At 44.6% G+C, this 13976-nt stretch overlaps 1 protein-coding gene and 1 long non-coding RNA gene across 5 annotated transcripts in view; both read left to right on the top strand.

Annotated features, from left to right (window-relative positions):
* LOC119452901 (TOM1-like protein 2) overlaps positions 1-4154 on the top strand; it is a 43425-nt gene extending 39271 nt beyond the window's left edge. For all 4 annotated transcript variants that reach the window (XM_037714856.2, XM_037714857.2, XM_037714859.2 and 1 more), the window contains one exon: positions 1170-4154. In XM_037714856.2, the coding sequence (XP_037570784.1) occupies positions 1170-1351 (182 nt within the window). In that variant the 3' untranslated portion in view covers positions 1352-4154. The remainder of the gene's footprint in view (positions 1-1169) is intronic.
* Positions 4155-7522: 3368 nt separating this feature from the next.
* LOC125945534 (uncharacterized) lies at positions 7523-9197 on the top strand. Its single transcript, XR_007466972.1, has 2 exons — positions 7523-8043; positions 8297-9197. It is a non-coding gene; the product is annotated as an uncharacterized LOC125945534 (long non-coding RNA).
* The last annotated feature ends 4779 nt before the right edge of the window (positions 9198-13976 follow it).

The raw sequence follows: 13976 nt of genomic DNA on the forward strand, positions 1-13976 counted from the left end.
GGAATGAACATAGTGAAATGAAACGAACACTCGCCAATGGAAATACATGTATTGGAAAATAAAACTTGACGTTGCGAGTCTCGTACGGGACCCTTGATCACAATGAAAGCAAACGCGGTGGCTCTTGTTTAAATATGGGATAGATGGCATAGTGCGCGCCATAAACACGACACGAGGGAATCTGCCAGAAATCTACACACGCGCACTATGCCATCTATCCCGTATTTAAACAAGAGCCACCGCGTTTGCTTTCATTGTGATCAAGGGTCCCGTACGAGACTCGAAACGTCAAGTTTTATTTTCCAATACACGTATTTCCATTGGCAAGTGTTCGTTTTAGTTCACCTCTTGTACTGCAGTGCAGGACCCAGAAAGTAACTCTTAAGTATAAGTAACGGTGGTGCCATGTGTCACTGTTACACCGAAACATGGCATGCACTGCGTTTTACCTTAACAATGAAAGATGACACCACTGTTAGAAAGTTTTTGCGTAAAGCTTTTTCTTGGCGCATGTCCTGCTCACCCAGGATAAGATCACATATCAGCATTTTCTCTGCACCTTTATCTGAGGGTTCATTCAAACTAGTGACCACAGCCAAGATCTGCAACCTGGTGGTGGCTTCCTGGGTGGCATTTCTGGATGTTTATCAACAGAACATTGAACTTGCATTCACCATTGGGCATCCCTCTTCGATGTCATCATCATCCCTCATCACACCTTTATGTCTGCCCCCTCCCCCCTTCTTATGTAGAGTAGCAGGCTAGATACGATAGTTCAGGCCAACCTCCCTGCTTTCTTTCAAATTCTCTCTCTCTCTCTCTCTCTCCCTCTCACTCACTATTGCAATGGACATGTAGTTGTGATCTGTTTTGAATGAAACAAGCATGTAGTTCTACACAGGACTATAGTGAACGGAATACACCACAAAACATGTCTTCAGTGTGAACTTTGAGCTTTAACGGGCCGGCAGTTTAGTTGGAAGAGGTGTTTATATATTTGGTTCTTTCATTCTTACAGCATTTGGATTGTAGAAAAAGTGACCCTGAGCAGGCTCATGCAAGCCTTTCTTATTATTATTGTAGTTGTTGTGTTGATTGTTGTTGTCAGTAGCAGTACCAGTAGTATTTACCTTCCCTTCTATCGGCTTTCTCGTGCTTTACTGGTTCAGAGTTCGACCGGTTCCTAGCAGAACGAGCAGCTGCGGCGGAACGGCTTCCTCCCGTGACCGCGGCATCCACAACGGCAACGGCGACATCCATCGGTGGACCCACCATGCCACCCGCGCCTCCACCGTCCCGGAATCGCGTGGAGCGGGACGAGAAAACGGAGAACAGCTTGTTCGCTTTGTAGACATAGGGATATAGAAGTTAGGGGAGGTCGGTCATGAGAGGGAAGTGACGTTTCCGGAAACAACTCGATGTGGTCGACTGTAGATGTGGTCATGTAAAGTTGAAGAAGTGAAAAACAAAAATGTGCGACACTGGCCAGCACAGTGTTGTTGGGTTGGCGGAGTTTTGTGCATGGCATTTTGTGGACAGATTTATTTTTTTGAAGTCTCTGCGTTACGACTATTCCACGACGGGAGTAATTTAGGTGGTGTCGGGCAGTTGAAATTACTTCTGTTGATGCTACCGCTCACTTTTGGTGGGGCACGGGTTAGCACCACGTTTTTTTGGTGTCGACCATGAACTTTGTATACAGGAAAGCGTGATACAATAGCAGCCGTATCTCTCGTAACTTTGGCAGATCAGTTCTTTTTTTTTTTTTTCGTTTAGCTGAGCTGTGGCCAGAAGAAGCTTTAGTTTTATTCATTTCGTAAAAACCTTATCAGGCCTCAAAGGCTTTCTACAGAGCGCATGAAAAAAAAAAAAAAAATGAAGGTGCCTGTAATCAGTATACCATACACACTGACATCTTCAGTTCCTAGGTAGGCAGTGGGTGTCTGTTTAAAAATCTAACTTTTCTTAACACATTTGCAAGGCACTTTTGAGTCCTAAGGTGTCTGTGTGATGGCATAAGAGGTGTGAATTTCTTGATGTAATTGTAAGCCTTTGTTAAAAGAAAACCAGCCAAGTTGTTTGGAGGACTTTGTTAGGGTGTTAATACAGGATGATCAAAATGTAACATAAAAATCATTTGGAAACTTTAGACCAGAACAGGATGCAGAGTTTACAGAAATGCACACAATCAAATTGGTTTATTTTAATCACAAATTAAGTTATACCCAAAGCAGTTGCATTTGCTTTCAAGAGGTGGCACATCTGTGGCCCAACTGAAGTGTCACTTGTTGATGACTATTGTAACCATGGCTAAAAGACGTCATTTATTTTCTTAAAAACTTTTTTTTTTGTGCAATTCTAAGAAAACGGCATCTTGCTGCAGTCCATATTCTACAAATTATTCAAATATTACTTTTTCTATTGCTTTTTGATCACCCTGTGTGTATATACGTCTTGTTCGCAATGGAAACCCTGCAACCATGCTAAGCAGTGCTGTCTCGATGCAAGACATGATTTATGCATAATGTGGGCTTTGATCAAGGGCACACTGCTGGGACTACCGTGTAATGGTCGTGTCTCTGGTTTTTTCAAATGTTCTTGGTGTTCTGCCTAGCCAGCCTGTATCTAAGACTTTACTGACAGCGGGTAATGCTGCGATGTCCCTTGAGAATCAGACTTGGCATGAAAGAAATGTCATCATCTTTGTGTGATTGGAGGTTTAACAATGTACATAGCTGCAATTTCATGCCATGAAGTGGCTGCGGCGCCGTTCCTTAAAATGTAGTAGTTCGTCTTGAATGCGAGCTGGGATGCTGTTTTAAGATGCTGACAAAATAGGACGTCATATTCTAGAGTGGCATTATGACAAAGGGCAAGGTGATAAACACTTGTCCATAATTGAGCTTCTTTATTTATCTTTTTATTTTTAGTAAGCGGCATTTTTTTGCATTTTTGTCATTCAAGAGGCATGCTAGAACTCATTGCTGTGGTATGCTGAAAAGTCTTTAATATAATGTTCCTGGCATTGTTAAGAAAACAGCAGTGCAACTGAGAGAAGCATTTTGATGTAGGCTAGTTGGTTTCAAGTTGAGAGCTACGTTTTTACTCGTGCCGCTCTCAGAAAAGAATGTGTCATACTCGGGCATGTGTCGAGGTCCCTGTGGTTCCCCCTGTTCATGAACTACAAGTATGGTGAGAGGTGTCATTTTTATATTAAAGTAGAGCGTTAGTAAACGAAGTCTCCAAAGATGCTTATTATACGAGAAAAGGGGGCCATCTGAATGTTCAATTACCAGTGTTTGCCGCCATAGTTGTATAAACTCGGAAATTTTACGACTTAACATGTATCATGGAGAATCTTCTATGTTTGTTCACAAGCGGTGCCATTTTGGCAGACTGCCATGACACTCGTGACATGCGTGAAGCCACACATAGTTTCGACAACCAAAACAGAGAAAGGGGACTGCGATGACCGGTGAATAAAATGTTGCGTCTGTGTTAATAACTTGCTCACAAGTGACATTTGACAACTCTGGTGGAACAAGGTTGCACACTAGCAACTCGCAACCACAGCTTGCGATAGTAAGTTTTCAAGTCTTGCTTGGATTTTGCACCTGCGTTTGCAGAGTCTTTCTGAGGTGGCTGTTTGTGTTGCATTCCATTGAAGCAGCAGAAAGTGTGTGGAAACTGTCAAAGTGCCAAGGCATTGGTTCTTTGTGTCATTCTTGCAAAATTACAATCTGAGCTCTCGCATAAGGAGTATTTGCAATTATGTGCATGTCGATTAGTCTTGAGTGTCATTATTGCCTTGATTGCAACGTAAGATGGGCAGGCAAGTTTTGAAGTCAGTCTGCATAAAAAACATTGGATTCTTGTTTTTTCTTTCTTTGTTTGGCACTCTGTTCTCTTCCTTCAATGTAGCGTTTGTGACAAACGCTTCTTCTTCCTATTTCTTTCATAGCAGACTGTGATCTCTTTGGTTGTGGCAATACCAGTTGTGGGCTGCTATTTTTCTTAAGGTTATATACCTGCTGCCACACGCGGTGAACTTTCTTTTGAGAGCTGTGTTCTTTCAGTGGCATTGAACTTTTGGCATTGCTTAGTTCCTATGAACAGTGTTGAGCTTCATTAGCATTATAAACGGTCGTTCCTGCGACTGACCTGCGAATGTCGCGATTTTGATGCACTTCACTCACTTCAAGCTCTCTTGCCCATTGGGGCATAAGATATGGGCATGTAATTCAAGCATAGCTTGCGTGTCACTGGACCACCAAATGTGGGTTATGGGAACTCTAGGCATGTTTGTGATTTCCAAGTCTGTTCGATCTGTAAAGCAGCAATGACATGGTCCTTGAAGGAACTCTTGAGAGGGTCATGGGCTTCATGACTGCTACAAATTTGAGGGCCCTGTTTCTTTAAATCATGCATTGGGCATGACAAAGCATGCATTTAACAAGTAAAACACTAAGCTGCTGGGCCCTGGTTACCAAATCATTAACAAAGGCAATGCATACAGACCCAATTTCGCCTTAGCGTTACCACAGCAGGTAGTGTAGTGCCTGTCCAGGTATATAGTCCTACATATGCAACGAAAACCAATAACTTTTTTTTTTAATTCAGTGGCTTTAATAGTAATAATAGTTTATTATCATCCAGTCCTTAATGAACAAGACAAGGTTAAACAGGGCTGCAATGTCTTCATTTCTTCTGTTTTCCCTGCTATAATTTTTTTTTTCCTTCGTCATGCAAATGTTTCGGTGTTGTCAAGTGCATGCAAACAGCAGTTGTTGCTGGTAACAGCTCTCAACAGATTATAGCGTATAGAATCGAGGTAAACAGATTGGTACTTTATAATGCCCCAGGCCTCCGCTCTGTCCATAGGCACTGCATTTCCTTCGAGATTGGATGGGTGAAGTGCATTGTCTTGGAGGACGTGGGCATTGCAAGTCACGGGTCTTTCCTTCCTCTTGGCTGTGTCATGACGAGTGCGTTGATTTTGGCTAGGTCACCGAAGCCTGTGTCTTTGAATAAAGAACTTTCGGGGTCACGAAAGCTCTAATGGAGCTGTGGGTGCAAAAATTAATTGACATTCACGTGAGCTTTACAACATATGCATTCTTATTGAAAGACAGCACAAAAGGTGTGTTCAAGCGATGACCACAAAAGACGCAACTCGTTACAAAGCCAGAACCGCTAGAAGCAAGACCGTTTGCGCTGTGTGCTGCGGGAGAACCACACCGCCATTTCTTTTCTGTCAATCTCTCTCCGATTAGCGAACATGGTGGAACTATATGGCAGTGAATTTGATGAGGCAATGTTCTTGTGTAGCAACTGTCCTTTAAAGAAGAATGAAGTAACACATTGGGGCATAATTAAAGAAGTTAACGAAGAACCCGTAGGCAGTTCTGAAATGTCGATCTTTCAGATTTGGTCAGCAACCATGATTCGCTTCAAGCCATGCCTCAGCAGACAAACTTTCGTCGAAACCTTGATTAAATAAAAGGTAGGCGGTGGGAAGAATGGAGGGGGGGGGGGATGCAGCGAATATTTTTAAGGAAACTTATGCAAAAGATCGTCTGTCTGATTTGCTGACTAAGCGCGCCCTGCCGCATTGAACATCTCCTTGTACTAGTTGACCTTGTTTGACCTTTGTAACGTGCTTCGAGTGGCGTTTAGCTGTTGTCTGCTCAGTGTTGCACCTGCAGGTCGGTGACGGAGAATTCGAAATCGGAAGTGTAAAAAACCAGCTTCATAAGCCGCATGTCTGGTTGTTGGTCGTTCATGAAACTAGGGATCCGTGCGTATCCTCATTCGAGTTCGAAGCATGCTCTTAGCGTAAGACGGATTACGCGCTCGAAACTGCGACAGTTACTCGGCCACTTTTATTGTGCAAACACCATTTTCGGCGTTGTAGGAGGTGAAGGGTTGTAACCTTGCGGTGGGCGGGGGGAGAGGTTTATTTGGCGATTTAGTTTAGCGCTGTCTGTGGGCTGTTGAGAATTGGAATGAAGTTCTGAGGAGAGGCGGGTCGTTCAGAATTTTCATTTCCCGCGGTCACGAGTGCGTGCGCTCTTTTCTGCGCAGGTATTTTCTTTTACTCGCTGTGAACGCGGCTCAAGCAAGGAGGGGATCGTGTGAAAGAATCTTGTAGCCAAGTAGTCCGCGACGTTTTGTTTGGTACGAGAACAGCCGCCTGCCATTTTTTTTTTTTAGTGACTCGACCACGCTGCAGACGAGATTTTTCGGGGCATTCTGTTCGGTAGCGAGATGCTGGTTTCGTTGCCTGCTGTCGGGCGTCTCAGTGCTTCCTTGCACAAACAGAGGTGGTGATGGTGAAGTAGGAAAAAACGAAATGCTAAGCATGTCTCTTTTTAGGCATCTCAGGTTCTATCGCGATGTTGCTTTTGTGATTTGCCTACCAGAATTATTGCGGTGTCTGATCACGTGCGTTCCACTGTCCATTCCGTGAGGACATTGCTTCATGCGCCCCGGTGGCTGCGCCTGCGCGCACACGCTGCTCTAAAAAGGAAATAAAAAAAAAAGTATGCGCTGTTGTATCGTGACTGTCATTTTTTAGGTACTTCCTTTTAATAGCGGGTATTCACTGACGTCATCAAGGCCGCTGTATTGTTGTACAGTTATCGTGGTGTAAGGCTACGCGTTATCTCTTCGCTTATCTCCGACAGCACAGGTGAAGCTGCGAGTAGGCTGGGCAGGGCTGACGTGGATAGCTGTGATTTATCATGCTGCTCTGTCGGGCCATCGTTTTCATGTGCAATCGCCAGAACGCTCCCCGAACAGCTCATGTTTTGACGCCTCACGCGTAGGTTCGATAATATTATAGCATTCGTTTAAGTGGTATACCTTATTCAAGTGCTATACCTAGTTCCAACATCAAAGCACCTGGAGCTCGCCTTAAGCTGAAGGGTACTCGAGAAACCTGTGGTGCACAAATTAATGGCGTCTAGAGGTTGCACCACCTTTTCTGCAGCGTACGCTGCAAGCCTTGCAGAGTTGATTAATTAATATTGCAAACAAGAAGAATGCAAGAAAATGTGCAATTTGCTCCATGACCGACATGCTATTAGTCGCGACCCGAATAATTCTTAAACGTTGGCTTAAGTTAGTTGGCACACCCTGCGTAACGATGTGCCCCCGGCGCTTATGTGTGAGCGCAAGGACGCAGTCTCTGCGGCAGGCTTTATCATTATTCAGAGGAAGCTTTAGCTCGGAGCATCTACATCTAAACACGTGGGAAAGGCGCGTCAACCACTGCACTGAATTTTATGAGGCTTGTTACATTTGAAAGAGCGTTAGTGTCTAATGACTGTTAGCGGGTTTCTTTTTTATTTAAGCTGGCGATATTTTTATAAAAGTTCTTAAAAATTGAAAAATTTAGAAAAACAAAACTATCAAGTTTGCAACTCTAGCTCAGCAAAAAAATAAAATAAAAAGATCAATTCTGAAATATATATATATATTTCAGAATTGATCTTTTTATTTTATTTTTTTCGATTATATATATATATATATAGTAATAAATCTAGAGCGGACACAATCGATATATTTGCACCACTGGGAAATATATATTACTAAATTGTGAATAAGACTTGTGAAACTCTTGTAAACACTAACAAATGCACGTAAGCTGTAAATTTATACATCAAATGGGTCCGCTTTAGACGAGCTAACAGATGCAATTTACAGAAGTGCGATATCTGTTTGATGGTGATAGCAGCTACATGGACACTCCAGCCGCATTTCTGCCGTCGCCGTGAGATTCCGTATGAAGTATAAGGGCGATAAAATCGAGGGGGGGGGGGGGGGGGGGTACGCCGCGCAGTGTGTGCTGTGTGTGCGAGAAAGAGCCGGCGATCGCAGCTAAATCTCGCGCACGCAAGGGAGGGTAAGCGGGAAGGAAGCACGTTTCGCTGTGCTGTCGCGGCTTAGTTCGCGTTGATGAGAGACGCAACACGAAGGTCAATTCACTCGCTGCTGCAACCGCGCTTCCTCACTCCAGCGTTTTGACAGCGTGTGTGCGCGGTCGTCGAGTGAAAAAAAAATTAAATTATGGGGTTTTACGTGCCAAAACCAGTTCTCATTATGAGGCACGCCGTAGTGGGGGACTCCGGAAATTTGGACCACCTGGGGTTCTTTAACGTGCACCTAAATCTAAGTACACGGGTGTTTTCGCATTTCGCCCCCATCGAAATGCGGCCGCCGTGGCCGGGATTCGATCCCGCGACCTCGTGCTCAGCAGCCCAACACCATAGCCACTGAGCAACCGCGGCGGGAGGTCGTCGAGTGAGATGTGTTCATGTTTGCTTGTACGCGCGCGTGACACCATGCTAGTTCATTTAGTTAGTATGTCTGTGTTCGCAAGGTTATATGGCCGATAAAAAAAATACTATTCTCACTTGCTATCGCAATCGATGCTTCGCCTTTCGGGCGAAACTGCGACATTTTGGTGCACAGCTAAAAACTTGAGCTTACTTATTTTTTTAACTTACCAATTTTCAGCGATCTTTATTTAAAAGAGTCCAGGCTCTAAATCAAAATTCCGCTTACTACAGTCACTAGACTTTAACTTTCTCTTACAAATGCAACATCTTTCGTTAACATCGGTCCAGTGGTTATCTCGGAAAAGCATTTCTGCGTTTCACATGTGTTCAAATTGATTGGTGGCATCGGGGTTGAGGCCCGGGATAAAGCTTCATCTTAATTAAGGAAATACACTCTAAAAGTGACATATATTATCGTGGGACGAACAACACCCGCGAGTATATTTAAAATATTAAGGCGAATGCTACAACATTTGTCTTCTTTCTTTTTTCTTTCTTTTTTTCTTCTTAGGCGGGTCAAGAGCGCCGTATGAGGGCGGGGTGTAAGTAATGTATAATAAGCGGTGGTTTTTGCGTAGCACTGTTCGCGCATTATTATGGTTGGTTCAGTGGACGTAGCCTGTAGTTACACGAATCTTGTTCACACTGTGGCATCGCCCATTGTGCGGCGGTTTCTTGTACATTGTTTAAAAAGAGAGAGAGAGATGTACCCTCGTACCTGTCCTTATTTCATTTTAGTTTCGTGCTGCTGTCGTTTTATTTTTCTAATTATATACTTGTTGCTGTTGTCACCTGCGGTGCGCGTTTTTCTCCGGACATTATTGATAATAATAAAGAAATATTGAACCTGTCATCCGCGATGGTGTGCTGTCTTCAATCTTGCTCGGTTCGAGGTGAGAAAACATTTGCGGGAGGAAAGACCTTGGCGATATGTCCTTAGATGCAGGCGTCGTATCTTGCAAGTATTCATTTGCTTTTCTCCTATTCATTTCTTATCATCCGTTCCACGTCCGTACCTAGTGGCCGATGCCCGTGATAAAGAGGGAACGAGGGAGGGCTATTTGCAAGCAAAGGACACAAACAATGGAATTTTTAAAGGCATTGTTATTAAATACGGCACCAGGGCCCCTATCTGTAACATTCAATTTCATATTCGATTCTTATCACGCGGCGCGCCCATTCGCTGATTCCGTGGTGATAGCGGCGGCGTCCGATGAATGGCGAACAGAAAGAGAAATGAAATGGGCCGCTGGAATTTATGGCCCCAGGTGAGAGTCTAACAAAACTGGACTTTACCTGCATCGTCCGAGAAAAGCACTCTAAGCGTTGCCTTCCTTCAAGAGTGATTGATCTTGCGGTTAATCATATTCGGAAGGAAACAACAGTTTTATAGGCAGATAAACGCTTGTACAGATCAGTGATTATTGCTGTTAACGATTGATTTGCTTTGCTGCGAGGCCTATAGTGAACGCGTTTCCAGACGATTTTTTTTTTTTTTTTTTCTGGCACCCTTTTGTGTTCTGTAATACGTGAATAAACGTTCTCAACGGGTATGGAAAGGCTGCCTTTATGCGCGCGGCTGCACCTGAACCACGAGATCTCCCTCAGACTCTCTCAGATGTCGCTAATTTAAAAAAAAGAAAGGGGAAAAAAAAATTAAACGCACGCTGGAAGCTCTCGTCATTCCTGTTCTGCTCACGTTTTCCAGTCGTCTGCTTCTTTTATGCAGACGACGTATGCACCGACTGCGGCCGGCGCTGCTTTGAAAACGGGTTCTTTCTTCAAACTGCACGCTTGAATCGCGAGCACGGACGCCCCTGAAAAGGTGCGATAAAGAAATACTCGCAGGGCGTGCACAATGGCGCGAATGGTGTGCGAGAAGAGCGCTCGGTGCGTGTAATTACGCCTGGGGCGACGACTCGCGCCATTGTGTTCCCGAGCTCGTGCCTGTTCGAGCGTGGCCGACCACTTTTTGAAAAGCGACGTCGTCTGCAGTGATCGCGTCGTCTGCGCGATATGTCGCCTGCTAATTCGCACTCTTCGGGTTCATTGCGTTGCCTCTGTAGCCGTCTATATGTGATGGCTGCTTGCGTCCGTTTATTTGTGACTCTGAACACCAAAAGGTTACCAGTTAGGAAAGCCGCACAGAGCCACAAGCATATATCGCGAGCGTTTGGGTCAGCCGAGCCGTTTCGGCGTGTGCGTTCAAGTGCGAGTCTGTTTGCGCCTAGATATATTACAGGTCCATGCCCACTGAATTAACATTTCGTCGACAACGGCAAGCAGCCAAAACGAACTTCAGCGTCTGCAGCTATGCAAGAAGTATGCGCAACGTCTTGGCGCTGCCTTTAGAAAACGTACGTAGGAAGTTCCGTCGACGACTTCGTAAAGCGCCTTTTCCCCCACTTTCGTGTGTGTGTGTGTGTGTGTGTGTGTGTGTGTGTGTGTGTGTGTGTGTGTGTGTGTGTGTGTGTGTGTGTGTGTGTGTGTGTGTGTGTGTGTGTGTGTGTGTGTGTGTGTGTGTGTGTGTGTGTGTGTGGAGGGGGGCGTCTGTGCAGTTATCAAAGCCGTACAGTCACTTGTAAGCATGTTGAACGCGTTCAGATCCGCTGAATCGTTTATATGTATGAGTGCATTCAAGTGTGCGTGTGTGTTTTGAAAGAGATTACTTGGCCCTGAACGAAAATGCTGCCGAAGATAAACGTGAGGACATCTATCGCGCTTGCGTGATATTGTTAGTCCTGTGGTACAGAGAAAACGTTGCCCTAATTACAGTGATGACGAAGTGTTGCAGCGCTTTGTCGGTTTACCATATTAGGTTGTAAAGGGTACGCGCCATAGCTGAGGATCGTCGTAATTATCATGACATTTACTGCCTCTTCAACGATATATTATAGCACATATACGGAGTGATCATTTTAAGTTTTACAGAATTTTTAAAGATCACTTGTGGCAGATAGCATAATTCCATTCCTTGAGCAAGAATATTCGAAGAGGCGGACCTTGCACTGTAAATAACACATAATCAACTAATTGACGAAAATTCACCAATTCTTGATTAGTTACTTTAAAGCACATATTGCAATTTATGAATTGTAGCCGGTTAGCTTGCAAGGCATATCCACTAGGGACAAATATTTAGGATGCCACGGGTTTCGATATATGCGCCATCAAACTCTCTGTAAAAATGCACTTTTGTTCCACTGACTTTTTTAAGCGAAACGCTCCTTTATGCATTGAAGCACAAAAGTAACTGGAACGCCACTGTATTTCATTGCACACGTTGGCAATGAATATATCGAAACTGGTGTCATCCTGAAAATTTATTCTAAGTGGATACGCCGGGCAAACTCACGATCATTGCAATATGCGCCGTAAGGTAACTAATTCAGAAGTTCATTAATGAATATCCGTTGATTAGTTGAATATGTCTTTCTATTTCTCGTGCAAGTAATGTCCGCCTCTTTGAATATTGCAGCTCAAAGAATGGAATCGTGCTATCTGCATCAGGTGATTTTTTTTTTAATTCTTTCAAACTTCAAAATTATCACCCGGTTGGTATATGCATGCAAATACTCGTATATGTCGCTTACTACTTTGCGACATAACAAGCCCCACCAGAACGATCTGCGAATAGTTATTTATTTTTAAGTACCTTACATAGCCCCTCGTGGGGCTGGTGTTGGGCTGCTAAGCACGAGGTCGCGGGATCGAATCCCGGCCACGGCGGCCGCATTTCGATGGGGGCGAAATGCGAAAACACCCGTGTATACTTAGATTTAGGTGCACGTTAAAGAACCCCAGGTAGTCCAAATTATTCCAAAGTCTCCCACTACGGCGTGCCTCATAATCAGATGGTGGTTTTGGCACGTAAAACCCTATGATTTAGCCCTCGTGGGGTATTGTGTAAGGGGGGCAGTACAGTAAATTCATAGATATAGATCAAAATATGTTAACACCTTAACAAAGTAAATCACCGATTAGTGCAGAAAAAGTTCACCGACGATTACGATACTCCCTAATGCGAAATTTGAGCTGCGCAGTTCTATGCGTGTTTTCATTTCGCGATAAATTGGCTGCGCGGACAATCTGTCTTGTGCAGCACGTTGCAAACGGAACGAAGTGTGGCGCGACTGCCTCGCTAATCGGGAGATCGCGAGAGGCAGCGCGTGGGTGACGCCCTGCGCGATTCACAGCAGCAGCCGCAGACAGACCTCCGTTCATGCAGCGCTTTGTTTCCCTATATGGTAGCGTTGGACGCCCTCGCCGCTTGCCATCGGTGAACAGACGACGACGCGCTACTGTGGCGCCATCTCGTAGCTGCCGTAGCCCGTCTTGTGCGGCACCAGACTTTTTTTCTCACGCTTTCGCCATACCCTCCTCCTTCGCATTCCGCCTCATGGTTCCGCTGCACCCTACTCCGCTTTCCATCTCGCGCTCTCTTCGCTATCGCCGTCTTTCATCGCCCGCACCGCTCCTCGTTCGCTCTTTCATTATTCGCTGTGCTCGGTTACGCCGAGGGAGAACGCCGACGCTCAACGCAGAAACTGGCGCCTAACATGTGAATGAACCCAAGAACTTAACAAGATGCGCTATAAAAGCAAAGTAGTAACAAAATCATTCAAAACTTGAAAAACAAAAATGAAATAAAAACGCAACAATGAACAACATGTAATGTTTAACTCAACGGCAACAGCGCTACGGATAACAAAAAAAAAAAAAAAAAAAAAAAAAAAACTTGTTGCCATGCGTATATTCATCTGTCAGATGTATTGGTCAGCGTGCTTTGGTCGATTGTGTTGATCTATTGGTCGACACACTAATTAAACGCAATCTGCGCTGTATATATGCGATAACGATGTCACAAGCACCGTGCATGTATAGTTTCGGTTGACCGAAAGAAAGCTAGCGCTGGACCAGAGACGTTCGTGAGCTCTCAGATATCGCCAGCACAGGACCTCTTGTGACGTCAAAGGCGGGTATCCTATAGATCGCCATCCATGATAGACCACGCTGTTTGCAGCGGAGGTTCTCAAGTCTTTCTGGTGCAGTAATATTCTTTGGTACTCTACCAACACATTGTGCAGCCGTAGTAGTGTGCTACAGTCGAGTAAGTGACTGCTCATCTAGCTGTACATCTATAGTTATCTGGATAAGCAACTTAGGGACATTCTGGCAGGGTAAGTTCCTCTCATTGTCGACGCTGCAGCAACCGAGCACAAAGTGCTCATTTGACAGGGTGAAAGTGGTCGAATGAATTGGAAAAGCATAGGTGCAGGAGGGTCGTGTCAGGATTTGTTTATTTACAAAATACTGCAGGCCTTTCACAAAGGTCCAAGTGGAAGAGGGCGCATGATTATGCTATTAGGTTTTCTAGTATGAAACGTTTTTTTATATATAAGAATACATGTGTTCAATAAGGATTATTTGCCTGCCGAGGGCGCGAACATTGTGTGGCAGCTGGCGTCCCGTTCAAAGGAACACTAAAGGTGAATTAAATTCGTGTTGTCTGGCGAGGCTGTCTCAGCATTAGTTTGTTCGATAGAAAAGAGCTCCTGGTTGTTAGTTCGGAAGATAAAAGGCCAAACGCTTCGAACCTCGCAACCGAACCGTGGTGCCCTTGGAAGTCGTGTG

Source organism: Dermacentor silvarum, chromosome 5, assembly GCF_013339745.2.
Source record: "Dermacentor silvarum isolate Dsil-2018 chromosome 5, BIME_Dsil_1.4, whole genome shotgun sequence".
Lineage (NCBI taxonomy): Eukaryota > Metazoa > Arthropoda > Arachnida > Ixodida > Ixodidae > Dermacentor > Dermacentor silvarum.